The 27319-nt window shown below is 40.8% G+C and overlaps 1 protein-coding gene across 1 annotated transcript; it reads left to right on the plus strand.

The window, feature by feature from the left end:
- Nucleotides 1–3207: 3207 nt before the first annotated feature.
- On the plus strand, nt 3208–17582 carry RAP2C (RAP2C, member of RAS oncogene family). The gene is made up of 3 exons (XM_037511931.2): nt 3208–3729; nt 6208–6517; nt 15087–17582. Exons 1-2 carry the CDS (start codon nt 3457–3459, stop codon nt 6484–6486), a joined length of 552 nt encoding a protein of 183 aa, XP_037367828.1. The 5' UTR covers nt 3208–3456; the 3' UTR covers nt 6487–6517; nt 15087–17582.
- The last annotated feature ends 9737 nt before the right edge of the window (nt 17583–27319 follow it).

Raw genomic sequence — 27319 nt, forward strand, 5'->3', positions numbered from 1 at the left:
TATATAAACATCATTAAATCTTTTCGATAAAAACTAAATAGCAAGCATTTATTGAGGTCTCATAATGAGCAAGGTACTGTGCTGAGGGTTTTATATATAATACTTCTTATTACCTTCTAGGCATTACAGGTGAGGCGTTAGGGGTTCAGATAGACGAAATCACTTGCTCAAGGTCCCAGAGATAGTCGGCGGGGAACTCCAGTTTAAACGCCTCTTTCAGTTCAAAGCCCTTGGCTCTCAACTTAGCAGACCACTTTTCTAATTGGTCGTTATACTCTCACTGCCTAATAAAAGTAAACTGGCGAACAACTGGAGTCTAGTGAGATAATGTGTGCTAAAATAATTTTTTCTAAGTATAGAGATGTTTGGGGAGGACAGGGCCAGCAGGGTTAGGGAGTTTGTTTATATTGGGCACAGCTACCCTCTGACTCCCGGAGCCGTCAGGACATTGTTTTCTGAGTCAGTGATGGTCAACAACTTTTGTTTCTCCTTTAAAATATTATACAACTACATTTGTTTCCTTATCCCCCTAACAATACCTGATCATTGTCTGAAAATTAAACTGACATGGAGAACGGGAGTCCGTTCATAATAGCCTCATCCATAATTAATGACTGTTTCAGATTTTAATGACTCTATATGGTTATTGCCTGCATCCCCACGTGTGACATAAAGGGGGGCAATGATGCCTTTGTTCGGTATCTTGGCTTTTAAAGTATAATAATATATCTTGACCATCTTTTTGCATAAGCACTGAGCAAATCCTTCCCTTTTTAATAGCTGCATAGTATATCCCATTTTGTAAAGGTGCACACACATATTGTGTTTAAAGGTTGTCTATTGAAGGAAATTTAAAAGTTAGTTCTAATTGTTTGCATCCCTAAACTCTGCAGTGATGAATCTGCTGCCTCAGAAAGTTTAGGAGAATCTTCAGATGGGTGTGACATTTGTCAACCTTGCAGCACGTGAGAATGACAGACAGGACTCTGTACTGAGAGGAGGAGTCTGTTTTCAACTGTGGAGAAACAACTCTCTCCCAAAAGCTTTGGCCAACACTTTCAGAGGTAATTAGCATTGCCAACAGGTGGGAGGGCCTCCAGAAGAAGCACGCCCTGTTTTGACAGTTTAGTAACAGAACAGAGACTTGCTGTGATTGCTCAATTCTGATTGCTGGATCAGAAGAGGAATTTCCAGACTCGGTTACCAGCAGGGCTGGTGCGGGGATCTGGATTCCACCAGACAGTCTGGGGACAGCCAGACGGGGAGAGGGGCAGTGGAACTCCAAATCGGGCAACAGCACGTGTGGAAGGAGTTGTGACCTATAGGGAGGCTCGTAACTCATAGACCGAACCTCCTCCAGCAGAGGGCAGTGCCTCAGATATCAGGCGGGCTTCGCGCCAGCTGGAGCCAGAGCGGGGACTTCGCGGGACAGATTGCACCAGCCCTAGACCGAGGAGAAATTGAACTAAACTATCCTTCGGAGACTGTAAGTGGCATTGGGGAATCCTCAGGAAGGGACACAGTGGGACTTGACACAAAATGATTTGCCTGCTTTCTGATGTCTAACAATTTACTAAGAGAATTTGGAGTCAATTTAACTTGCCTGGGAGTGATACCTAAAATATAACCTAGTCTTCTGATCCTGTGCCCTTACGAAGTTTCCAAATAGAAAGTTAGATGAGGGAAAGATGAAAGAAGTAACGATTTTATCTAAAAATAGAAAGTCAGTGTTTAACCCTAGAGTGGTTCGCGTTTGAATTTCACGATGAGGGATGGCCGTTGGAGACCTTAACGTGCAAGAGCAAGCCAAGCAAATTGCTGGGCGTGCGGATAATAAAGCTTCCCCACATTGTGTGCAGGCCTAAACAATGTCCTATCAACTCTTCCCTAAGTCGTGGCTACGTTTCCTGCAGGGTAGTTGTAGGAATCAAATAGGGTGAGAGGACCACAAAGTGTATGTCTAACTCTTGTTTTTCGAGCCTGGTGGTAAGAAAGAAAAGGAATGAGTTTGCCATTTGCTGGTGGAGTGAAGGTAGATTTGCCAGATGATAAAAGATCTCCGTGTGTGTTTATTTGTGTGGCACGGCTAATTAAAACACACCGAATGCAAAATCAGCAATAGTGAAATCGAAGGGTAGTTGGCACACGTTCCTTAAGGAAAAATAATACCAGCGAAGAGAATAAACTTTATTGGCTGTTTGATTCTCCCCGCCACTTCCAGTGCTGGGTTGCCTGGCGTTCTCCCGGAGGTTAGATTATTCCCCGCGGTCCTGCACCACCCAGGATCGATCAGCTCTAGTCCTGCGGCCGAGCCGGGGGCGGCGGAGATGCGCCGGGGCTTGGGCGCGACCGGCCGGGATTGGCAGCGGCCGCGGGCCGGCGGGCGGGAGCAAAGAAGGGCGCCGGGGGGTCTCCGAGAAGCCCTGGGCCAAGGCCACCGCCCCGACCCGAAACTGCCCTCGACCGGCGGGCTTGGCAGGGCGCGGCCCCAGCGCCACCCGGCTCGATCGCCGGGGAGAGGTGGGACTTTCCCCACCGGAAGTGATCCGGTCCAGTCTCGGGGAACTGGGGCGCCTCAGCCAGTGTGTCAGGGAAACCCTTCCGGGTGTGTGCTGGGGTGGGGGGTGGGGGGGTGGGTGAGAATCCAAAAAAAGGTGGGTTCGCCCCGAGTCCCTGCGGCCGCCGCCGCCAGACGGCGTCCACCCCTTTCCCCTCGGCCAGCAGCCGCGCCGGGGCGGCCGTGACACCGAGGAGCCGGCCGGCGGTCATGGCCTTGGCGTGACCGAACCTCCCGGGCGGCCGGGCGGCTGCGGACGCAGGGTGAGCGCGGCGTGGGCGGCGGCCGCCGGGGCCGGGTGGGCGCTGGGGGGCGGCGGCCGCGGACCGGTGGCTCACGGGCACCCCTCTCCTCCCTTCACAGGCCGGACGACGCCCGCGGAAGCCGCGGCCCCGAGACCCGCCCGGGCGGCCGAGACTGGAGCGGAGCCCTCCGGCCTGGGCAGGCCCCGCGGCGCCGGCAGGAAGCGGGGTCCCTGGGCCCCTTTGTGTGCAGGGCGGGGGAGGGGTGCCGGGCCGCCCCTGGCCGCGGGCTCCTCGGAAGCCCGCCTGCCCGCGGAGGGCCCCCCTTCTGCGGCCCCCACCCCGGCCCCCCGGGGGGCGCGATCGCCCCCCTCCCCCCGCTGGGCTGCTCCCGGCTCGCCCTCCTCCCCACGCCCCCGGCCTGGGCTGCCATTCCTATAGGAAGGGCCTCACCCTCGCGTCCCCACCCACCCCGACACTGGGCTCTTTCCCCTCCCCCTCCTTTAACTTCCTCTCCTTCCCCCGTTGGGCCGCCGGCTGCTCCGCGCTCTCCTCCCCAGTTCGCAGATTTCCGCCCACCTTCCGCCTCGCCTTGCGCGCCGCGGCTAGCGGGTGTTCTTTACCCCCCTCTGGTAGGCGCGGGTGAAGGTGAGACTCATGAGGGAATACAAGGTAGTGGTGTTGGGGAGCGGAGGGGTGGGCAAATCGGCCCTGACAGTGCAGTTTGTCACCGGGACTTTCATTGAGAAATATGACCCCACCATTGAAGATTTCTACCGCAAAGAGATCGAAGTGGACTCTTCCCCCTCCGTGCTGGAAATTCTGGACACCGCAGGAACCGAGCAGTTTGCCTCCATGAGAGATCTCTACATCAAAAACGGCCAAGGTTTCATCCTGGTTTATAGTCTGGTTAATCAACAGTCTTTTCAGGTAACCAAACCGAGTCTTGTAATTTGCGCGAAGGGGGTGTGGTAATCTTCCATTTACTTCTGGTTTGCTGGAACCCTGCCGTAATGACTAGGTTTTGCTTTTGAAAGTTCGACCTGGCGCATTTTTTAGGTTACTCCTGGCAGCAAAAGTATTGGGCTGTTTCTGTAGCGCGGACTAAAGTAACAACCGTCAACAAATATTTCAAAGTTATTTTTAAGTCAAAGAAGAAAGAAAAAGAAACCGGTCACTCTGTCTATGTTTAGCCCGCAGTGTAGCCGGCTGAAGTTGCTTGTTGAATTCAACAAGTATGGATGACCGTATTCACCATTTTTTAACAGATAATCACGGGTAACTAGATCACTTTGGAAGGAAAATTATTGGGAGTCCATTATCTCTTGCGTGATCACTTTGTGTCTGCTGTCCCTCCCTCCCCTCTGTTCTCACCCAGGTTTCTCAACCAGATTCATAAATCTTACTGTTGCAACACAAGAACTCAAGACCTGCCTTCTAGGCATTTTACTTAGTTGAGGCGTGTGAGGGAAAGTTACTAATTGAAAAGACCAGTACCTGGAATTAATAACGACCAAAAATCTAGAATGACTCCTTTTCTGCAGTTGATCCGAATTATCTCTGATAGCAATGCCTAGACTTACGGAAAGTAGCTGGAGCTGGGAACCCGAACAAGTGTAGATTTCTGGCTGGGGGGCCAACCCCGAGGTGGTCCGGTTTCCTCGGAAAAGCTGTCCGTCCTCCTCTGGGAGACAGACTGGAGGTTTAACATTATTTTAAGAGCTTCAATAAATGTTGCTATTTATTCTTTGAAAATAAATAACCTCATATTGACCCGTTCTATTGACCTCCATTGATTTAGGAAATGGATATATTTTTTTTCTGCATTTAAAGGTATGCACTTAATGTTGTTTACTTAAGAGACATTAAGTGCTTTAGCCAATACAGTGTGCTAATTCCACATTTTTTAGTATTTTAAATTAAGGTTCTACAGTGAACTTTTCCAGTAACCTGATAAAACAACTTCAGGATGTTTTTTTCTTTCATTTCAAGATAGTAAGTTTTGGGTAAATGGGTCAAAGTTAATGTGACCAAATTAAAGTTCATTTTATGTAGAGTTGAATTCCAAAGTAATAGCATCATAAAAGCATTTGTTGCCCACAAAGTATTAAATTAACTAACGGTGATATTTGACAAGCATCGCTTCCTCAAAGATCCTAGGGAGATGTGTTATTCTACTAGCTGACCCTTGAGCGTGGAAGTCATTTCAGCGGTTTTTCATAAGGTTGCCATTATATCTACTTCTGTTACAGACATGGAAAGGAAGTGAAAAGCTGTCATAATTTCAAAGGACACATAAACTCTTTTAAACCCATTACCCTAGGTTTGGGTTCTCGGATGAACTTAGGTTCCCATACCGGTACAGGGAAAGGAAGTTAACTTTGAAGACCTGAATTGATAACATAATGAGACCAAATTATTGCAAATATCAAATAGCTGTGTTAGTGTAAATTGCGATAGTCCCTTTTTCTCCTTCATCCTGCCTGTGAATAGTCTGATTACTGTAGCTATTTAATTACATATGGTTTATATTTAAGTCCAACCTTGTAAGTTATGAAAAATTTTCTAAGCCTGTAATGTTAAAATTAAATCTGTAATACCGTCTTAAATCATACTCCCCTCCCAAAGTTGATGCTACTGGAGAATTCTTTGTAATTAGTTACAATTACTTAGCACAAGTAAAACACATGGAAGAAAACTCCACTTGTAGAAGGGAACTAAGCAAGGAAAAGTATGACTTCTAGCTCATCCAGCCCCCTGCATTGCCCTCCCCAGGAGCTGCTCACTGTTAATAGTTTCTAGTAGATGTAAGTATATTCCAAGGTGTTTGCTTTTATTGGGTTGAAGGCATATTGTTAAATTTCCAGTGAAACATTTCAGTTTATGAATTTGCTTTTAACTTTGGTCTTCTACGCATGACAAAGTGTTTTTGTTCCCACCCAAAACACTTTCTCTTAAGCATTGTTGCTAGATGGGTTGGAACTGATGCCACGATCCCATGCCAGGGTAACAGGTGTTACAAGCAGTTGACAACAAGCTGGCAGGTTTAGGGAGAGGGTCAAACACCTTCATGTAAGAAAGGAGTCATCATATTTGGGAAGTGGCTTTTAAAATCACATTAGACTGGGGGAAAGAAGTTATTAAATGAGTTCTTAGGTTAATGTGCAACCTACATTTATATTCTTGATGGAAACCCTGCAGGTAGTGCCTGTGGAAATGATCTCGTTGCAACTTCAGTGGAGAAAATGTTGCTTTCTCAATTTGGGGATGTGGTTTTATTTTGGATTTGCTTTCTCATGGAGGGATGACTTTTGGTGATATGATACTGTAATACTTCTGGTTTTCTTAATAGTTTTGCTATGATTATGCAAACATTGTATTTTTTTCCTCTTTCTGATTGTTAAATAGGATATCAAGCCAATGAGAGATCAGATTGTCAGAGTGAAGAGATATGAAAAAGTCCCACTAATCCTAGTAGGAAATAAAGTGGATCTGGAACCAGAAAGAGAGGTTATGTCTTCAGAAGGCAGAGCTCTGGCTCAAGAATGGGGCTGTCCTTTCATGGAGACATCAGCAAAAAGTAAATCGATGGTGGATGAACTTTTTGCTGAGATCGTCAGACAAATGAACTATTCCTCGCTGCCGGAGAAGCAAGATCAGTGTTGTACAACTTGCATCGTCCAGTAAAAAGAACCTCGATCATGGCCATACCGAGCAGGTTAGTTGTTGATGGAAACCTACAAGCCATACAATTTTTTTTTGATCAAGTGTGACAAAAAACTGGAAATATTAGTATACCTTGTGTTACCTTAAATTTCATTCCCTAAATACCTTCATTTCTAAAATTAACATTTCCTTTGGCACAAAATGGTAACATTCAGTGAGGAAACCCAAAACGTACAGATGAGCAAATGAAGGTAAGAAATTGCCTTTATTCTCCTCACCAAGGTTTATTTTTTTTAAGTGAGTTACTGTTCCTCTCTCTGCCTAACAGCATTTTTTTGGGGTGGCATGAGTGGAAGGATAAAACTCCTTTCCCAGCTTTGGTCATTTAGATCTAGAATGCACAGCAACGCATCTAGTAATTTCAGAAGAGGATTAGTTTTGTTTTCTGTGCTTTTCTATCCCAGACTGGCAAGCTGCTATAATTAAAATAAACAGTTTACTAATCTTCCAAGTGCTTGATTTAACAGGATGATTATTTAATCATGTTCATCTGTACCTTGCACTCAAGTGACTTAAGTGACCTCTGATAATAACAAATTATAGTGCCTCACTATACTTTGACTTCCTTATGAATATATGCTCTGTGTGAGATTCTGGTAAAATCATCTATGATGTGTTGGAAAGAACATTCTTCAGCCCAAAGAGACAATGGAACAAATAAGGACAGGTTTTCTTAACCTTCAGATCTTTGAGTTAAGTGATAACTAAAAGTTTTTAAGTAAATGGGCCTTGAAAAAGTAAGATTGCATAAAATTACTGAGCATTTAAACTGAGATTATGATATTCATATCATGATCTTTTCATCTAGATGGTAAGTGGGCAGATAGTCTCATATAGATAGCAACACTTAGATAATAAGACAAAACAACCGTTATCTTGGCTGCTGAGAAACCACAGCAAATGCCAGAGTGGCCTGACAACATTAGGAATGGAATTGATTGTTTTGAGCCAAGACTGACCTCAAGTCTAGGAGGCCGTGTTGCAAATGACCACAGGCATTTCAGATTGCAGTGGATTCCTAATCAAAGGTCTGGCTTTGTATGAGCTCCCTGGAGAAAAGACTAACGGTCCCCAATTTGTCTTTTCAGACAAGTTCTCCTGTCAGGTAGTGTCATCTTTAGAAATGAAGCATGACAGCTGGGCTTTTTTCAAAATGCCTTCACTCACCAGCTATTTAGCATACCAGAATATGATGAAAACTCATTTTTCTTTTTCTTTTTTTTAAAGATTTATTTATTTATGCATACAAGAACTGGGGTACAGGCCAGAGGTGGGGGTGGGTGAGAGTATTCACCAGAGACAGAGTGGGGAACTAAACAGGCAGAATGACCGAAATACACTGCTGAGGGGAGTAGTGGGTGGGTCAGGAGAGGTCTGCTGCGCCATGTGGGTAGCTCCCTGGGCAGGGATCGAAATCCTGCTTCAGTGGCTGTGGATAGCTTCATAGGTTGCGTCTTAACTCCTTGCGCCACCAGGGAGGCCCCGAAAACTCATTTTTCTACCTAGTTGTAGACATTACATTATAAAGTCACTGTTCAGACTATAGTCCAGCATAGGTTTTGTTGACAGCATCACACTTACAGTATAGTCTTGGAGGCAGTGGCAGGAGTGTGTAGGTGATCAAGTTCCATGTTCTGGTTTCCATAATCTCTCACACTGTGAGCAGCTTCAAGTTTGAACAAGTTCTGTGTCATGATTGCATCTTTACCTTTATGTTCTTTCTCTAGCTGACACTTGTATCTGGGCAAATGACATAAGTGTACACATTTAGTTTTATCTTTATCAAAAAATTAACCATCATTGCTATTAATTTCCATCATTAATGCACACATCTAAAACAGATGGAATTAAATTGGTCTCATACATGTAAAGGGCAAACTGTCTCAGTCAAATTCGCCAATGGGAAATTTCTGAAGCAATTTTTAAATCTCATTCGGGGTTATTTCTGAATTTATTTCATTTTGCAACTTTTGTGATCTTAATTACTTTTAATCCACTTGGCGACCTAAAGGAATGATTGAATAGATTTGTAATATTTCAAGCCTTGTTAATTGTTAATTTACTAAAAAACAGAAAATATAAATTCCAATGATTGCTTACTTTTTATAATCATAGGTCAAGTTGCCTTTGTACTTTATGATCTGGTTTTTGTTTTTGTAAGCAGAAAACACAGTTGAAGGTGTTAGCCTTGAAATAAAATGTCTAATCAGCCGAATTTCTGAAACACTAGAGGAATTCCCTGACCAAGGTCTTTTAGAACAAAACACACTATATGCAGTCTTTTTTCTAATATCACATAAAGTTGAACTGATGCGCATGGGAAGCTGTACTCAGGCCATAAGGGTTGTGGTTGTGCTTATCCACTGTTTATCTAAACGATAAGGAGATGAATTCTGAATCCTGCAGCTTGAGTCATGGAGTTTGAAGTAAATCCTGTGTCTAGATCGAGACTTACACTTAGACAGGTACAGGTGATTTGAGAATTTTTTTTCCTTAATAGTCAGAATAGTTGTCCGAGTTAGAAATAATTAGACTCAAATAAGTCAGAAGGACTGTGACTGCTATAAATTGATTGCTCTTAATTGAAAAGGAACATTTGTTAATGCTCTAAGGAACATTTGTTAATGCTGCTTATAATTCCTCACATTGTCTTTGCCACCCTTCAGTTGGGTCAGCAGTCTCTTACCCAACACCTCCTTATGGCTCCCAGAATTATTTCTTCACCTTTCTCCTTCCCACTGGCAGTGATCTGAGTGGAAGTTTGGAAGCAAAGCCAGATTGTTTATGGGCTGAGTTCATGGCTGATTTCCTTATTGACCTAAGGAGCCATCCATTGAGTGCTTTGAAGGCTTCCTTAGACCGTGCAGAGCAGTGTGATGTAATAGCAAGCCCGGTCAGCATGGCAGCCCTATTTTTTGGTTTGAGTAACTGCATCATACCACCTCTGTATTGGTATAAATAAGGGACAGTGGCTGCCGTGGTATATACACCATTGTTGAGAACCAGGGGTGTTTTATTAACAACCTCGGTGATGTTGGAATGTCAGGGGAAGGAGAGACCACATCCAGCCAGTGCAGGATTTCTCAGCATTCCAGTCTCTTTGTTGAGGGGGCTGTCCTGTGCATTGTGAGATGTTTAGGAGCATTCCTGGCCCCTACCCACTAGATGCCAGGTGCTCTCTCCTTGCCCCCAGGTGTAGCAACAAGAAGATCGCCAGATGTTGCAAATGTCTCCTGGGGGACAAAATCGCTCCTGAGAACCACTGACTTAGAGGAATTGGGGAGCTAGTAGCATTGAGTGAGACCTTGAATGGGTAGGCCTTGAGGAGGTGGCGGGATGGCTGGAGGTGACTTAAAAATAGAGGGAATTCCAAAAAGGAGCCAAATAATGTCCTAAAATAGTCTGTTGATTCCCTGAAGAGAAGGTGGAGAGTAAATAAAGTTGCCCCTTTGGTGTGACAGGTTGGTATAGACCCTTTTGGCAAATAGAATTTTTTTAAGATGATTTTTTTAAGCAGTCCTGTGTCTCAGTCCAGTATGAGTGAAAATCCAGTATTGATGAAAGTTGTCTAAAAAACCAGGAATTCTTAAAAGGTGTTCTTTACAATGGCTTGAAGGGCTCTTAAGAGATTTTTAGCCCATTTTTTCCTCAGTGTATTATGGAACGGGCTCTTCCAATGAGAGTAAATGGTGCATACGGGTACCAAACACCAGGAATCAAACTGAAAGAACAAAGATCATTATTTATGTCAGCCCCAGTTCATTATATATGTCAGCCTGAAGAAAAAGGGAGATTCTTGATTCAAGACTAGCACATCATTTCACGTGGCAGCAGAATGCCCGGGATGGTAACAAAGGCTCCTGCAAGGCTGAGCCGTCTATGAATGTCATTTTAGTCTAGCTGGCCTTACTGTTTGTAAACACAGTGGAATTGATTAGCATTTTCATTTTTTTAAGAAACTATGTAGAATCAGAACAGTTGTAATCTTTTTTCCAGCTTTTAGTTAGATGTGATGTGCCAGGGGTTTAGCAAATGGGAGAGGGGTGATCATGAAAATTAAATGACATTGTGTACTTTAAAATACTGGCATTTTCACATCTAAGTTAAATATTAGCCATTTGAGTAAAAAACGGAGTGGTGGTGGAATTTTGTTGCAGACGTTGGTTTATCCAGATATACTTCCTTTTTTCCCTTCGCCCCATTTTGCATAGCAGTGTGAGTGGAGAAGACAGTCTGTTTTAAATGCTCATTGTCATCCAATTCATAAGGTGAGTCAATATGGAGCCCTTGGCATGGCAGCCCTGACTGAGGGGGTGGTTTGTTTTGGGCATAGTGTATACCATAAAGATCTGCACTGGACAATGGACAAAAGGGGTTCTTTCCCCTTTTGCGCTCCCCTCCCCATCTCAGACATTTCACTGACCTCCGCAGAGTTCATGATTCCAGACTGTTGAGAGTGAATAGGTGCCTACTTAGACCTGCTCCAGTGTGGGGATGTCTGGCGATTAGAGTGACTGTGTGTCTGTACCCTCTTTAATTTCTTCCTTTAACCTCAAGATTGGGCTTTTATTACAGAATGAAATGTGTATGAGCCATTCAGTTTTACACCATTACCTCTCTGACTTAGAATGAACCATCAATAGAATTAACAAAAATTGCATCATGGGGTTGGAGAATTGCCACTGAGGAAGTATTCTAGCCATACTACAGGAAAGATTCTCCTCGTGGGATTACTTCTCAGTGGAATTCTAAAATCCAGAAGATAATATCACTAAGAAAAACTTAAGTCCTGTCAGCTGTTGGAAAAACTTATCCTACCAAAAACATACTCCCAAATTCCTTTGATTAGCCACAGTCTTAGGAATATTGAATTCAGAAAAAGTAACAAGAGTTGAGGAGGGGGCCTCCCTGACGGCCTAGGGGTTAAGTCTCAGCACTATCACTGCTGTGGCCTAGCGATGGTCCACTGCTGAGGCCTTAAGTTGTATCCCCGCCTGCCCGCTGCTCCCCTCAGCAGTGTCTTTCAGTCGATCTGCCTGTTCTGCTCCCCACTCTGTCTCTGGTGAATCCTCTCGCCCCCTCCACCTCTGGCCTACAGCCCAGTTCTTCTATGCAAAAACAAAATAAATAAAATCTTTAAAAATAAATAAGAGCTGAGGAGAGCAGGACCCTACCTGGTCTCATTCAGCCAGGGTCAGATCACTGGGCTCACATTATGGCTTATTACCAGTGGATGGATGCAGTTACATGATTTGAAATTGCAGAAGCAAACCATGAATTTGAACTCGTGGAGATTTTAGCTGTAATACTTAAAAAAAAAATAACTCATCCCTTTCCTGGGGTTATCATAAACTTTTAGGTTGCATGTTCTCCTTAGAGCCTGGTTCCACTTCTGTTTAAGGATTCTGTGCAGAGATTCAGCTTTTAAGTCTGTGTTGAACGGGTGACAGGTGAGCACTTTTAATGACCTCATCCTCCCACTCTGCCCCTAATCAACTTCTTGGGTATTATGTAAATTAGGATAGAGAAATAAAGGGGAGATACTTAACGGAAACAACTGCTGCAGCATGCCAGCCTAGTGTCTTGCTAATATAGCTAAATATTTAACTTGGATAAGAAAATACCAAATAAAAACTGAAGGGGAAATTCATTTTAAAAATTTCCTTTGCTTAAGTCCCCAGAATATCGTGTCTCAAACTCAAAAAAAATTAAAATTGATTATGCTTGCACATTTATATTTGCTAAAAAGAATGCTGGTAAAGACCACTGTATTTAGAAATGGCAAATCCAGCTAAGCTAAAAAGACATTCATGAAGGGCTAAGCCTTGCAGGAGCCTTTGTTAATATCCCGGGCATTCTGCTGCCACGTGAAATGATGTGCTAGTCTTGAACCAAGAATCCCCTTTTTCTTCATGCTGACATAAATAATGATCTTTGTTCTTTCAGTTCTGTGTTTGGTACTCTCATGTACTGATTTACCCCACTTGGGAGACCCTATTTCATAATTTCCTGAGCCCGAAAGGTTTGGACTGTGGTTTGGGTTTGTTTTTTGGTTTTGGTACTGTCCCATAATAAAATCCAATTAGAGAAATGTGAAAAAGTGAAACCAGTTAAGCAAGAGTTTGAGCAGAAGCTTCCAGAGTTAAGATTTGTTGGGTGTCTCGCTGGAAACTTGAGAGGACAAGGATTATTTGTGTTCTATCTTGTGTGCATCAATTTCTGCCTGTGCAGTGTGTCTGGATATGATGTCACTATCCTGGGAGTAAGAAGTATGTATTTGACCAGCTGCCTTTAAAGCTTCTGGGATTTTTTTTTTTTTACACAAATGAGAATTGTTAATACACTAAAAGTTTTGCTGTCACGGTGGAGAGCAATAACATTTACATTTCACATCCTGTTAAACTGTAATATGAGAGATTGTCCTTTTTGCTTAATGTTAGCTTTTGCTTCAGGACTTATTACTGCAGAGAATTATAATTTATTACTCCCTTGAAAAGTAGCTTGTATTAATACTCATTAATATTGTTGGCCTGACCCAGATTTATCTATGTCTCTTGATTTTACTGGTATATTGTCAGCCTGTGGAATGTGGATGGACTGAATGCTAACTAGGTTGTTAAAGAATGGCAAAAAATCCCTATGTCACCCTTATTTAATGTGCACTATGGTTGATATGCTGGTTTGTTTTAGTATTTGTTTTGGTTGGAAATAACACTTCCTCAATTTGAGTTCAGAAAAAGCTTGAATATTAAATCACATAGTACAGGTCTTCCCTATTTAAGAGCCGATCATGTTTGAAAAACCAAAACTCTTTACAATGGTTTATTTTGAAACTATGGATTAAAATTTATAGCAAACGTATTCATTCAAATTAATTAAGGGACATCAAGTCTGAAGTGCTAGGGTGTTTTCACAGAGTTGCTTCCATAATGATGTGCTGTTGTGTTCAAATTGGTCAAATTGGTATAAGAATTCAAATGAGGCTAAAAATATATAAAGGTCTTCAATCTAGATATCAAAGACATACGTAATCATGGTTTTCTAGAAATTCATAACATGGTTGAGAAATTTTAAAAAATACCAGATTTGTATACTTCATAAGGCACTTTCATTTATTACCTTATTCGATACTTACAACAACCCTGTGAGGAAAGAATTTTTTTCACTATTTTAATGGTGAGGAAACTAGAGTTGCTCAAGCTTAAATAGCCAGTGTTCTAATGAACAAATTCCTTTAATGCAAAAAAAAAATTCAATTGGAAGAAAAATACTTCTCCAATAATTCTAAACAAACTTTTGTTCTATTTTTCCTAATGGCAGAGTTTCAATAATAAGCAGAGATGTTCTTTTAAAGTAATCATTTTCATGATATAGCTGCTATTAAAGAGTCCTCTCAGGCTCTATGGAACGCTAATAGAAGTGGTGCTGTCAGATGAAATTAAAATTATGCACGTATATAAACATTGCTACACCCCATAAACAATCTTAAATTGGTTTCACTTGGCATTCTTTCATGTTGGTATTCTACTGTTTCTGGCTTTATTTAATATTCTTTACCTTTTACATTAAAAAAGTATAATTCTTCTCCCCAAGAAGCTATTCAGTGATTAGCACAGTTAAAGGACTTTGTGTCTGAATGATAGATCCCTACCCTTCTCCTGCGGGGTGTGGGGGGGCAGAGGGGCGGCGAGGAATCTATTAACTCTAAGAGCAGAGGCTGAGAAATCCCAGGTTCACAATACCTAGGCCCTGATTGAGTCATATTTTCTTTTAAATTCGCAAACTAAATTTGAAAAAGTTGTACATGCTATCAAGTTAGCTCATAATTAACGAGCATTTAATTCTAATACTATTTCCCATTAAAAATATGAAGAAGTAATGTTTGCCACTTTTTATACTATAAGATCTTTTAAACCATCAAAAGCATTTTTAATAATGTAAAAAGTGTAATACAAATATAAAGTGTAATAATATTAAACAAGCCAAACCAGAATAGTTACATACACACACAGCCATATATTACATCTCCTCAACATCATTACTGTGTTTCTGATTTTTAAGGAATTTTACTAACCACAGAAAATTACTTAAACTGATGGGGGAGCATAGTAAAATTCTACCTGTTATTATGCTAAGTGAAATAAACCAGAAAGAGAAAGACAGACACCGGCTGATTTCACTCATGTGGAATATAGCAAAACAAAGATTCAGCAAAACCAAACCAAAAACAAACCCTAGAAAAATTGAGACTGGGGGTGGGGATGGGAGGGTAGGGGGAATTATGAGGAGCAAAGTGTGGAGGAGGCGCAAGGGAGTACAGTGGAGGACTAGGGGTGCCTTGGCGGTTAGGTGTGGTTTGGTGACATGCATGTGAAGAGATGTGCGCCTGCACCTCTGAATCATATACAGAGTTGTAAACCAATGTTACTTCAATAAAATTATATATAAAATCGATTGTTATTCTGGTATCACGTCCACGTGTATACAAATCTGTTGTCATTGTTCTCATTTTATACTATCATCTGCATTTCTGCACTTTGACATTTTTATCTTAATTGCAGATAAAACTCAGAGGAAATTTGCACAGATGCTGCTTTGGAGAACTTTACAACCTGGGTTGCAGAACTGAGCCTTGGTAAACCTGTCTCTATTACAGCATGTTGCCATACATATAATTAAGTGCATAAGGTCTTCGGCTTTCAAGATCCATTGACCTTAAACAGGAATGCTTAGCACGTTTACCATATGTTTAAAATCTGTTCTTTATCAATCAGTCCTTTTATAGCTTTCTAAGTTCTTATCGATGGCTAATATGCAAGAATTAATTTTTAATATTTTAATTGATTTCTTTAATCAGTTTCTCAACTTGTATTTATTAAATATTCAAACTCAGTATTACCTACTCAATGCCTTTTAAAAGAAAGTTATAATGGAGAAAAAATTGAGCCTTAAACAAATGGTTACTTCTGTATATTACCTCGCACCAGTGCTTCATTCTCTTTGTCAGATCTTTCTCCTTTAAATGGTTGGTTAATACTTTGAGACTTCGTTTACGTGTGGCAGTGTTGTAAAAAGAAACTAAAGATCACATTTTACCTGTATGGATGTAATATCCCTTTTCTTCCAGTGCAGTTGGTGATGTGTTTTTGTAATTAACATGTTCTGAAAGTTACAATTGATATTTGAAATCGACTGTAGAGCCTTTAGCTGAAGAGTTAAGCATTTGATTCCATTAGGTTTTCACATGTGTTAATCTCATTTACAGCATCGAATTGCAGCAGTAACATTTTCCTTTCTGTGAAGTTCTAAATTTAGTTATGACCTACTTAGCAATGCCTTTGAAAAGGGATATTGTATCCATGGTAAATTAATTGTATACCTAAACAGAGATAGCTCAGCTTTGCCTGTCAGGCTTGTAATTGACATCGAGTAGACTTCTGCACATGTAAAATTGAAATCAAATAAAATCATATACACTTTTGAGTTCTTAAAATTTGTTTTTCTGAATAATAGTTTAAAGCAATATTTGTTAAAGTTTTCTTGCACTATCATAATTGCTTTTTAGTTATTCCCAAGAAGCATGTTCGTAGTAGAGACAAAATCTGTGTAACAGAAGGGAGGATAGCACCAAGTCTCTGGGCTTTTTTTTTTTTATTATTATTATTTTATTTTGCAAATGTGCTTCTAATAGCCATTGCCTTCCATGTTTACCTAATCAGCACATTTTGTCTGAATACTTGAACATTTTAACAGTAACACAGGTATAGAAGCAGAAAGAAAACTTATAAAGTGTAATCTTTTTGGTTCAGTTTTAACATCATGATAATGGGCGCTTTTTCTAGCAATGATTTTAAAATTTTGTAAGTTTGACAGTATTTCATTATTGGGTTTCTGGTTTTAGCTGTGTGCTTTTAATTTGCAGGAGTTAATAACTGCAGCTCACCTACTGCACCAAAGTTCTCGATTCTAGGAGCCCAGCTTTAGTCATTTGAACATGCTTCTAAATAAAATAAAACAAGACAAAAAAAAAAAACCAAAACTATACTTCTAATCTATAATAGCTCAATAACTTTGTCAAGGAAAGCTCTAATATATGCAGTGATGGTTTATGGAAGGGTGTGGCGATTTTAAATTTATATTGTGTGTGATGTTCAAATAAAGTGATATCTACATTCATGTGATTTATTGGTCAGTATGGCCATTAATTATTGCGTAGAAATTGATTAAACTTTGATTTCCTTTTTTAAAATCGTGTTGCATTTGATTCCTGATCAAATTCCCTCAAAATGAACCCTTGATCTTAGATTTTTAATTTTTTATGGTAAGATGTAAGGGTGAAGGCAATTGAAACATAGTTCCTTATTTATAAACTACTTGAAATGAATACCTAATTTAAGTTTGCACTTTAATACCAAACTTAAAACCTAACAGTTCAAAGTAGGTTAAGTGATCGTGGTTCATCTTTATTAGCTGTGTGAACTTCTAAAGGAATCAAATAATTCATGATGATTTAAATTTTCTGCCGATGGATTTTTTATACAGTGTTTCTTTCCTATGGATAGTTCTCATTCTCTGTCCCCCACCTCTAGTGTGTGGGTGTCATTGACCTCAGCAGCAAATTTAACTTGAATTCACTTAGGATTACAGGAATCAGGGGAAAGTGATTTAAAGGTGGTTTCTCCAGCACATTTTAAGAAAAGGGACCAAAAGTTATTTTAGCTTCCTCAATAGATTGCATGTCAAGTTGCTTATTAGGATAATAAATTAATATTAAATGCAATATATGTCTCGTCTTTACTATGGCATCTGTTTAGGAGTTGTTCAAATCACTGCAGTAGGGCTCTGCAAATGAAATCATGTAACCTGTTATCATGGATCTAATGTACTGTAACTTTATCAATGAAAGGTAAAACTCAACAAGTACAAACATTGAACAATGACCTATAAAGATTTGTAAAAGTAAAATTTTTCCAATAGATTTCATTCTCGTCATTTTGTAAAACGACCCTGCAGTCCACCTGTTTGTAACTTTTTTAATAAAATAGACATCTGTATTACTGAGGTTGGTTTCTTGAATTATTTGTATTAAAATTTGTTCTAGGCTTGCTACCTACCTTGTTAATCTTTCTCATAACTGAAAGTCATTACTTTTTAATACAAAGATAATGTGTGTTGCAGTATACCTCTAAGCAGCACTTAAACATTCACTTGTTCTTAGTCACAGTTCTTAATGTGTGGGACAAACTGAAATATATCCTAATATGTAATCAATTGGAATAATTTATACATAGAAATTATATAGAGTGGGTAAAAAAAATTGTGACTTGCTTTAAACAGATAAATAATGTTTTCCTTTGAAGTCAAACCGTTCTATCCACCTGTATCATCTGGACTGGGTTTCTTCAATTTTGTAAAGCTGGGGAGGTTTTTGTATACCTGTGTTATAATGTTTAGACAGTACCTTATTGCTTATTACTACTACTGGCCATCAGTTGGATTCCAAATACCCCTTATATGCTGTTCTAGATTCTGTCCTTGAAGTTTAGAGCATTTCTACAATAAGACACCTGTCATCTCAAGGCCTAACCCCTTTCTTCCATTGGAGTAGTATCCTTCCACCCAGCAAGGTCAACATTTTTAACCAGGTGATTAAGAGAGGAGAGGGGGTGAGAGGATAGAGTTGGGTAAGACTAAAGGATACTACCTCGATGAGCCAAATCTGTGATGGCTATTAGCAGGATGCTCCGTCACAGCCAGGTCACCATCGTCCGCTCCCCTTCTCTGTTCTCTTCATGTTGGAAGAGGGCATCTTGGGAGAAGGTTCGAGTATTCTCAGGACTCGAGGATATAGCAGCTAGTGGTCAAGATCCAAGGTGTTAAGCCTGTTCAGACTTAAAGCAGGACCAAGGTTGATTAGCGAGGGCTCCTCCTTCGCCTACCTCTTTCCCCTTGAAACTTACTGCTATTTGGACTTTTAGTGTCCCTATTTGTTGATAAAACCAAGACTTGGGAAAACTGTCCTTCAGATCATAAAGGCAAGTCCAAATGAATAAAATGCGGAGAAAGATGCTTTAGGACAAGTTTTTGAATAAATCATTTAGGTAGAGTCAAATGAGTGCTATAGTAAAGTCCATGAAAACAAAAGACAGCAAGAAATAACTTTTAAGTCAGCATGACAGTTCATATGTAACAAAATACTATGGGCCCTATTTAAAGGTAATGTGTTTGCTATATTCCTAGGAGTTTATGTAAGACATAAGCTATTTTCATTATAGCTATTTTTCTTTGGAAAGGCAATGTCTTAAATCAGGATTTGGCAGCCTTTGGCTGCCAGGCGGAATCCAGTCCAGTTAGCAGTGCCAAAAGAGCTGTAGTTAGATTTAGCAGCTGTATCCTGCATCCACTGCAGAGCTCAGCTGTGCCCTTTTTCTGCCTTAAACTTATAGTTTGGAGGACTAGGAATGCAGCTGATCCCAGACATATCCTTTGTCAAGCAAAGACACCTCCTGTGCTTACAGGCATTGTTAACAATGGCCCAGGCTACCCCACTCCCCAACTCGGTCAAACCCGGGATACTGTGAACATGGACCGAAGCACCCTTGCTCAAGATTAAGTCCTCTGAGATTGGAGGCAGAAGAATCCAATTACGAGTGTTTGCTGCCCGTGCCTGAACTTCCTCTCTGGTAATTCCCAAACTGACCCAGACTGTCCGGCCTCATTTGTAGGCAAGTCATAAATTTTCATATTATCATCTCAAAACCTCTCAACTCTTTCCCCTTTAATGGGGAATAATTCCTCTTCACCCTGCAAAATCTTGGGTGATTCCCCACTCCTTTCGGGGACACACCCCTGCCATCTGCCCCTCCGCCTTTCCTTTATCCTGCCTCTCTCCCTCGTTGTACACCCGCATTCACTTGCACCTCATGCGACCGAACCCTTTCCCTGCACCCTCCTTTTCTTCTGAGTGAATCTGAAGATAGTTTTGAGTAATTATGCTAACGCAAGAAATAGTTTTTCATTCTGGTTTTCGGGAGCCCCAAGACTCAGTCTCCAAATCCTTTGACACCAATAGTAGGAGCCATTTTCAAGCTGACCTTAAAGGAATGTGAGATTATTCCCAAAATGTCAGCTCCATGTATGTGCTTCACTGTCCCCGATCTGTGCCTCCTACCATGAAACTGGAGACTCCCACATGCCCCAGAGAGCCCTCCAGGAATTGGCTCCTGAGGCTCTAGAAGCTTTTGCTCATGCTGTAAGCCTCAGGGAATGCCCTGGACTTAGTAGATTGAGACTCCTGCCAGCTGCGTAAGCCTTAAAGTTGGGGGGAGGGGTGTGCAAGAGAGAGATGGACCGAAGCCCATGCTGAAATTTTCTTGGAGCCTGAAAGTGGACAGGTGGTAAATCTCCACTTGAGAGACCTAAGGAACCCGGAGGGTTCTGACTCTTCAAAAATCCCCAGTTTGGAGGTTCACTGTTCCTCTTCTTGAGAGCCCCAAGAAGCCCTGAGACCAGTGGGTGCCATTTTCTCTGGTTTCCTATGGCCCTTCTGTTGGACACTGTGTAGCTCTCCTTAGAAAAATCCCAGCTGCAGTAGAGACCAAATGTCCCAAGTTACCTCTCTCAGTGTTTTCTGGTCCTTTACTTAGGGCCCCATATATAGAGAAGTGAGCAGGAGGTGTGGAGTTGTAAGAAACAGCCCAGGAGCTGTATTACACAGCTTGCTTACCAGCTGAGCCTGCGCCAGCCACTCTGGTCCCGCTGAGCACTGCAGCGTGAGGATGGAAACCTTTGCACTCTAACCCAAGAGAAACCTGAGCTGCATAGGCCCTTCGCTTTCCAACCTGCTAAAAACAATAGTTGCAGTGCTCTAGGAATGGAAATCCAGACCAAAAAAAGAGTGACTTCCCTTTGACAGAAAATGGCTGCTTGGTGAGAAGGGTAACTATTCTAGAAAGGAAAAAAAGGGAAGGCCAGGGGATAAGATCAGTGCCTCAGTTTAATTGAAATGAATATGCACCAGACACAGGTCTATGATGAGTTTATAAGAGGAATGTGATATGGCCTTATCCTACATTCTAGCCTGGGAGACAGCCTTGCCTGTGACAATTACAAGGTGATGGGATGAAATCCACTGCTGAGGGGAGCAGCGGGCGAGACAGGAGAGGTCTGGCGCCCCATGTGGGTCAGCTCCCTGGCTGGGAATCAAACTCGTGCCGCAGTGGCTGCCCGTAGTTTCATAGTGCTGAGACCTCAAGCCCTTGCGCCACAGGGAGGCCCTGTGAATTGAGTGCTGAAGGTCAAAGAGGGATTCGCGGTCAGGGGATTTTGGATAGACTTGGAGAGAGAAGAGCGAGAAAGGGTGTGGAGCCCGCACAATGCCTGGCAGCTAGGGAAGCCTGAGGTTATGGAACAGCAAAAGGGACTGGTGTGAGAGCGGGGACAGGTGGGAGATGAGGCTGGGAAGTGACACAAGCTGGCAGGTGAGGGTCCTGAATGCCACATGGAATGTTTGAGGATTTTTCCTGGCAGCAGCAGGGAGGTACTAGCTCGCTGCAGCAGAAGAGCAGGAACAGATAGGTGTTTAGAAAGATATCAAAGTATAGGATCAATTGGTGGGGATTTGCTGGGGTGGGGAGACATATTAGGACACTGAATGGTGACTCAGAAAGAGTAAAACCTTCATAGGGTAAACTCAGGGAAAATGAAGATAGTTCATAGAAATTTCAAAAAAACTTCAATTTCTATGAATTTTTTTTTGTTCAAAGAAATTTCTAGAAATGAAAATGAGTTCCTAAGATAAGAACTCAAGTCATAAATCTGATGATAACTTTCTCCAGCTTAAAAACCTCTCTTGAGGCTTCAGGGTCCACTGTTTTAAATAAGGACTTCCACACTCTCCCTGGGTGTAACCTCTCCCACCTCACCTTTTACTCTGCTTGCTTTCAGCACCTAAGATCCAGTCCCAGTGACTCCAGGCTTCTTGCTGGTTCCTGAACAAGCCCCACTCATTTTCATCTCCCTGCCTTTGCGGGGGGCTATTTCCATCACATACAGGACCCCCTCCCAGTCTCCTGCCTGGGAACTCTTATTCATCCGTCAAGACGTACCTCACACCATGATCCCGGATTTCTCTCTTATTTCCCCGAGGCAGAGATATCCTCATACTCTGTCTCTGTCTCTGTCTCTCTGTCTCTGTCTCTCTCTGTCTCTCTCTGTCTCTCTCTCTCTCTCTGGTTTAGATTGCATCCAGGGAATACTTATCACATTTCCCTGAAATTATCTATTTACATATCTGTCTTCTTGCTCAAGGCTATCAACTTCTCTTAGGAGACAAGTGGATTCTTTTCCACCAAGCACTGCAATTTGATACATAGATGGGCTCAATAAATGGTGAGTGATTTTAAGTGAATTTGGGTGGTAGAACTGACAGATTTGATGGTTATGCTAAAGAGGGGAAAGTAGAAAGTAAGTTGTTTCCAACCTGGCTAGCTGAACAGTCCTAAATAATCCATTTTCCATATTAGCTTCTCCTGCTTCTACTCGTGACCTGCTCCACCTCTTCCTTTTCAGAGCAGCCAGTCATCTTTTATACATGTAAATAGAACCTGGACTCTGGCACAGCCTAAAGCTGCCAAGGGATGCCTTCCATATCACTATGAGATCGAGTCCAAAGTTCCAGCCATGACCTGGCCCCTGCCCCATCCTCGTTTGCCACCCATCCTGTCCTTCTAATGTCAAATGGCTTTGTAGTTTCTTTCGTTCACTCTTGTGCCTTTGCTTCTTCTCTTCCTTTTATTTGAAATTCTTGCCCTCTTTGCTTAGTTCTGACTTCTGCATCAGAACTTCCTGTTTGTCTCTCTTTTTGAGTAGGTCAGCTCTGAGAGAGACAAGAGTATGTCTCATTTACTAGTTACCCCAGGACCTAGCATAAAACAGATGATTAATAAGTATTTGCTGAACTGAACTTAACTGGGTGGATGATGATACTATTAATAAACTGCTGTATAGCAGGGGGAAGTAGGAGGAGGGTTGGCAGTGGGAATGTGTGATTTCAGCCTGCAGCATGTTGAATTACACATACCTAAAGACATATAGATATGGGGTACGATGTTCAGTTTCCACGATTATTTCCAAGAACACATTTCCATCTTGTGCCTATTCATGGAGTGACACTCTTCAAGCAGAGCCAATCACTGTTGCTATTTAAGCAGGGCAGCGCTGGCCTCTAACTTACATCAATAGCAAATCCACACCCAATGCAGAAAAGTCAGCCAAGTCAAATTTCTAATCCTCTCTGCCTCTGGCTCTGTGCCTGAAGGTGGGGATTAGAATAGGAGGATAAAGACTTGTTTTTCTTTCTTCAGCCTCGATTGGGTTTTAGCCAAAGTCAAGGAAAGCTAATATCAGACTTTCTTTTCTGATCCCTGCAAACCTTGCAACTTATATGGGTAAATTCGGGCCTCTCTCCCCAAAATCAAAATACTTCTTAGTCTGCTGCTGAATGAATGGGTATTTTCCCACTTTTTAGGTGGGTGTGTTCATCAGCATCTAAGTATCTTTCATTGATGTAAGCAGTGTTAAGGGCTTCAGCTTCCTACTAAGGTTTCCATGGAAGCATTAGAAATAAATAAATCCATTGCTTTTGGCAGAGAATTGGAGCTCTGATGTTTGTTTATTTGCTATTAGAAAATAATACATAGCAGTGTTGCCAAATCAAATGTAGAGCTTATTTATCCTGAAGAGGACAGTCATTCTATAGAACGCATCTGTACTGTCTAGCACGAGATTTCATCTTATTGTGTATTGTTCTCTGTGTTTCACTAGGCGACCCAGTGATTTACATTGTAGGAATATACCACAGGCAGGTAAGCAAGTCAGCTGTTCCTAAAAGGTCTTCTGACTCAGTGCAAGACTTCCTGATGCCTGCAGTTCTGGGCTTACCTGCTTCAGGACCCTCCTCCATACCTAAGCTTCTGCTCCCCTCCTGCTCAGGACCATGTACAGCCTTCTCCACAGCCAGTCTGTTTTTGTTTACAACTTACCAACGTCTTAAAAGTCTGTGTAAGGAAAGGCTGTTTCTCTTCCCCCAAAATCTCATGTTCTTGTGGGGATCCTAAAATAGGTAAATTAGACATAACTTTTTATTCTGATTCTGTGACACTCTGTGAAGACATTTATTTTTTTAAAGATTTATTTTATTTATTTATGTGTACAAGAACTGGGGTGTAGGCCAGAGGTGGGGGGGTTGAGAGGATTCACCGGAGACAGAGTGGGGAGCACACAGGTGGATCCAATGAAATACATTGCTAGGGGGAGCAGCGGGGTGACAGGAGAGGTCTGCTGTGCCATGCGGGTCAGCTCCTTGGCCAGGGATTGAACTCAAGCCGCAGTGGCTGGCTGTAGCTTGACAGTGCTGAGACTAACTCCTGTGCCACCAGGGAGGCCCCTGTAAAGACCTTTATTCACCTTGTAACTTAATCTTGATGATCTATTGGAATTAACTCACAGGGTCTCAAAGTCAAATTAATCCACATATTTCTGGAAACCAATTTGTGCTTCATTCCTATTTACAATTTAAAAAAAAATGGGAAGCACAAGACTTCAGCATTCATAAAAATATATTACAAGGTGAAAGTAATTAAAGTGATATGATAAAACTAAAAATAAATAGATCAATGAAACACAAGGACATCCTAAAAAAAAAGACCCCTTATTGAGATAACTTACTATATTACAAAAAGGTGCTCAAAAAATGTGAGGAAGTGGAAAATTCCATATCAAATGGTGCTGGGATCATTAACTGTTTTGGTGGGCAGTCACTCCAAGTTTCATCTCACAAAATATATCAATGTAAAATCCAGAAGGCTGTAAAAAAAAAAAAACATGAAAAACAAAATCAAAAACTGAGAAAAAAGCAAGAAGGACATTCATCTCTTCTCTGAGAAGGAAAAACTTTTTAGTTTCAAAGCCATGGAAGAAATAAAAAAAAAAATAAGATTTTTAGATTTAACCAGATTTTTATATGTGGAATATAAAGAAACAAAACTGGGGCCTCCCCTGGTGGCACAGCGGTTGAGCGCTGGGCTGTGAAGCTGCCCGCAGCCTCTGCAGCACCGGTTCGATCCCCGGCCGCTGGTGAGGGTCCCACATGGCACGGCAGACCTCTCCTGCCGCCCGCTGCTCCCCTCAGCGGTGTATTTCAGTCCTTCTGCCTGCTCTGCTCCCGGCTCTGGCTCTGGTGAATCCTCTCACCCTCCCACTTCTGACAGTACCCAGTGCTTGTATAAATAAATAAATCTTTTTTAAAAAGTTCCATTAAATGGGGGGTTTGCAATTGTATGGGGGAATATAAAAATAAAATTTATTATTTAAAAAAAATCATTCCAACAGACACAAGTTTGAATTTAGCTTATAGAGGTAAGAACAGTGAGTCATTGGCATTAAAAAGTAAAAAAAATAATAATAAAAAATAAAAAAAATAAAAAGTTCCATTAAAAAAAAATGAAGCTAGTGTGGGGCTTTTAAAAAAAAAAAAAAGAAAAGAAGAGAAACAAAACAAAGGAAGAGACAAATCAAAATAAACCCTAGAAATCTGACTGTAGAATTGTAACTACCAGAAAGGAAGAGCAGGGGAGGGGTTCCAATGGACTATGTTAGAGGATTCTGGAAGCCTTGGTGGTGGGTGTGGTGTGGTAATATACATCTGAAGAGGTGTAAACCTACACATCTGAATTATATACAGTGTATATACATACACAGTGTGAACCAATGTTACCTTAATAAAAAATACAATTTTAAAAGTTTGTGAAATAGCTGTAAGAAATGCGAACCACAGTGGGTTAATGGCATTAATATATTTTTTAAAACTCATACAATGAAGAAGAAAACCTTGAAATCTCAACAGAAAGTTGGACATGGAATAATTTTATACAAAAAAGATATCAGATGGCATTGAAATTATTCAAGTTTACTGATAACAAAAATAAACAGATATGATTTTATTGCTGCATATTTAAGTTATCTTGTTATTTTAAAACTCCAAACAATAACCATTATTTTATAGTTAATTATTTTATTGTTAATGCATATTAATAATTTCCTTTGTTCATCAACCAACCCTTCTTAAAATTCAGACTTTCTATCTAAAATCATGTTCCATTCCCATTTGCTTTATTGTAGGTCTGCTGGTGACAAAATATCTGAATGTTTGAAAACTATATTTCCTTTTCATTACTTTAAGATATTTTCATAGGGTGTGTAATTCTGGGTTGGAAGTTATTTTCTCTTTTCAGAGTGATGATATCATTCCAGGGTCTTCTGGGTTCTGCTGTTGCTATTGAAAAGCGAGCTATCCATCTGTCTCTCCAAAATAATATGCTTCTAATCTGTCATCAAACTCACACATGGATTTTTTATAATTTCAATTATCTTTTTTTTTTATTTCTAAAAGTTCTATTTGGTTTCTTTTCATATTTGCTAGGTATGCTTAGTAGTTTCTTATTCCATGAAAATAAGTTAGAATTTGTATTTTCTTTAAACATCCTAAGCAGAATTATTTTACAATTTCCATCTGATTAATCCTAGTATCTGAAGTTTTTACAGATCTGTTCCTTTTGCCTATTGTTTCTCACTTGTGGTGCATTGTTTTAGTTTGTGTGTGTGTGTGTGTATAATTACTTTTGGCTCTTAGCTGCTCATTATTTGTGACCTTATGGACAGAGATGTGTGTTCTATTCTGCCAGATGCCTGGGAGCACTTCTTACCTGGAACCACAATTGGGCTAAATTTATGTCTTGAAATGTTTTTGTTGGTTTTGCTTTGTTGTTACACAGGCTATGCAGTTACACATGTTCATTTTTTGTGCAATGAATTCACACAAGTGCTGGATTATGGTTACAATTTCTCACAGATGGTTATACCCACCTCCCTCCCCCCACCAACTTGAGCTGTGATAGGTGACAAACCAACATTCCATACATTTTCCTGGAGGTGGGCTTTTATTTGGGGTTCATCTTTACACTGAGGATGCTAGTGTTACTTTGGGATACTAGATTTATGGGAATAAGCGCTCCTAATAAAACTTGCCAAATTGATATATCACTCACACACACACACACACACACACACACACACACACACAGAGTTCAAGTTGGGCTGGTTTGACAATATCCTTAAGGAAAAATTACCTCTTTGGGTAACTGCCTTCATTTAGATTTGGGCTGATAATTCCTCACTATCTTATTGGCTTTTTGATGCTTTTAAGATTATATGTATATAATTATATGATTGTATATGTGATTGTATATACATTATATATTTTATGCAGCAGTTCAATTTGTTTACTGTTTTGAATCTATCCAAATTACATACAGTCATATTGTCTGAGGCTAAAGCATAGATCGTATTATGTACTATAAATAAAACTAATGAAGACATATATATATAAAGAAAGAATCCTCACTGTTCGTAAACATGTGGTGAAAAGAACACTCACGCAGCACTGGTAGGACAGCACATTGAGTGCAGATTAGCTCAACTCTAAATAAAGTGCTGTTTAGTAACATGTATATGGAATTCTTTAAATGTAAGTTTGATAAAGTAATTTCACTTCCAATAACATATAATAATAAATAAGCAAAGAAGTATATAAACAAGGATGTTTATTGAAATGTTATTTATAATAATAAAAGAACCCCTAAATATGTCCATAAAATAAAACATTATGCAGTATTTTATTAACATATATTTTATAAAATATATAATGACATGGGGAAATGTTCTTAATATATGGTTA

This window comes from Talpa occidentalis, unplaced genomic scaffold, assembly GCF_014898055.3.
Source record: "Talpa occidentalis isolate TD23 unplaced genomic scaffold, MPIMG_talOcc4v2.1 talOcc4.15, whole genome shotgun sequence".
Classification (NCBI taxonomy): Eukaryota; Metazoa; Chordata; class Mammalia; order Eulipotyphla; family Talpidae; genus Talpa; species Talpa occidentalis.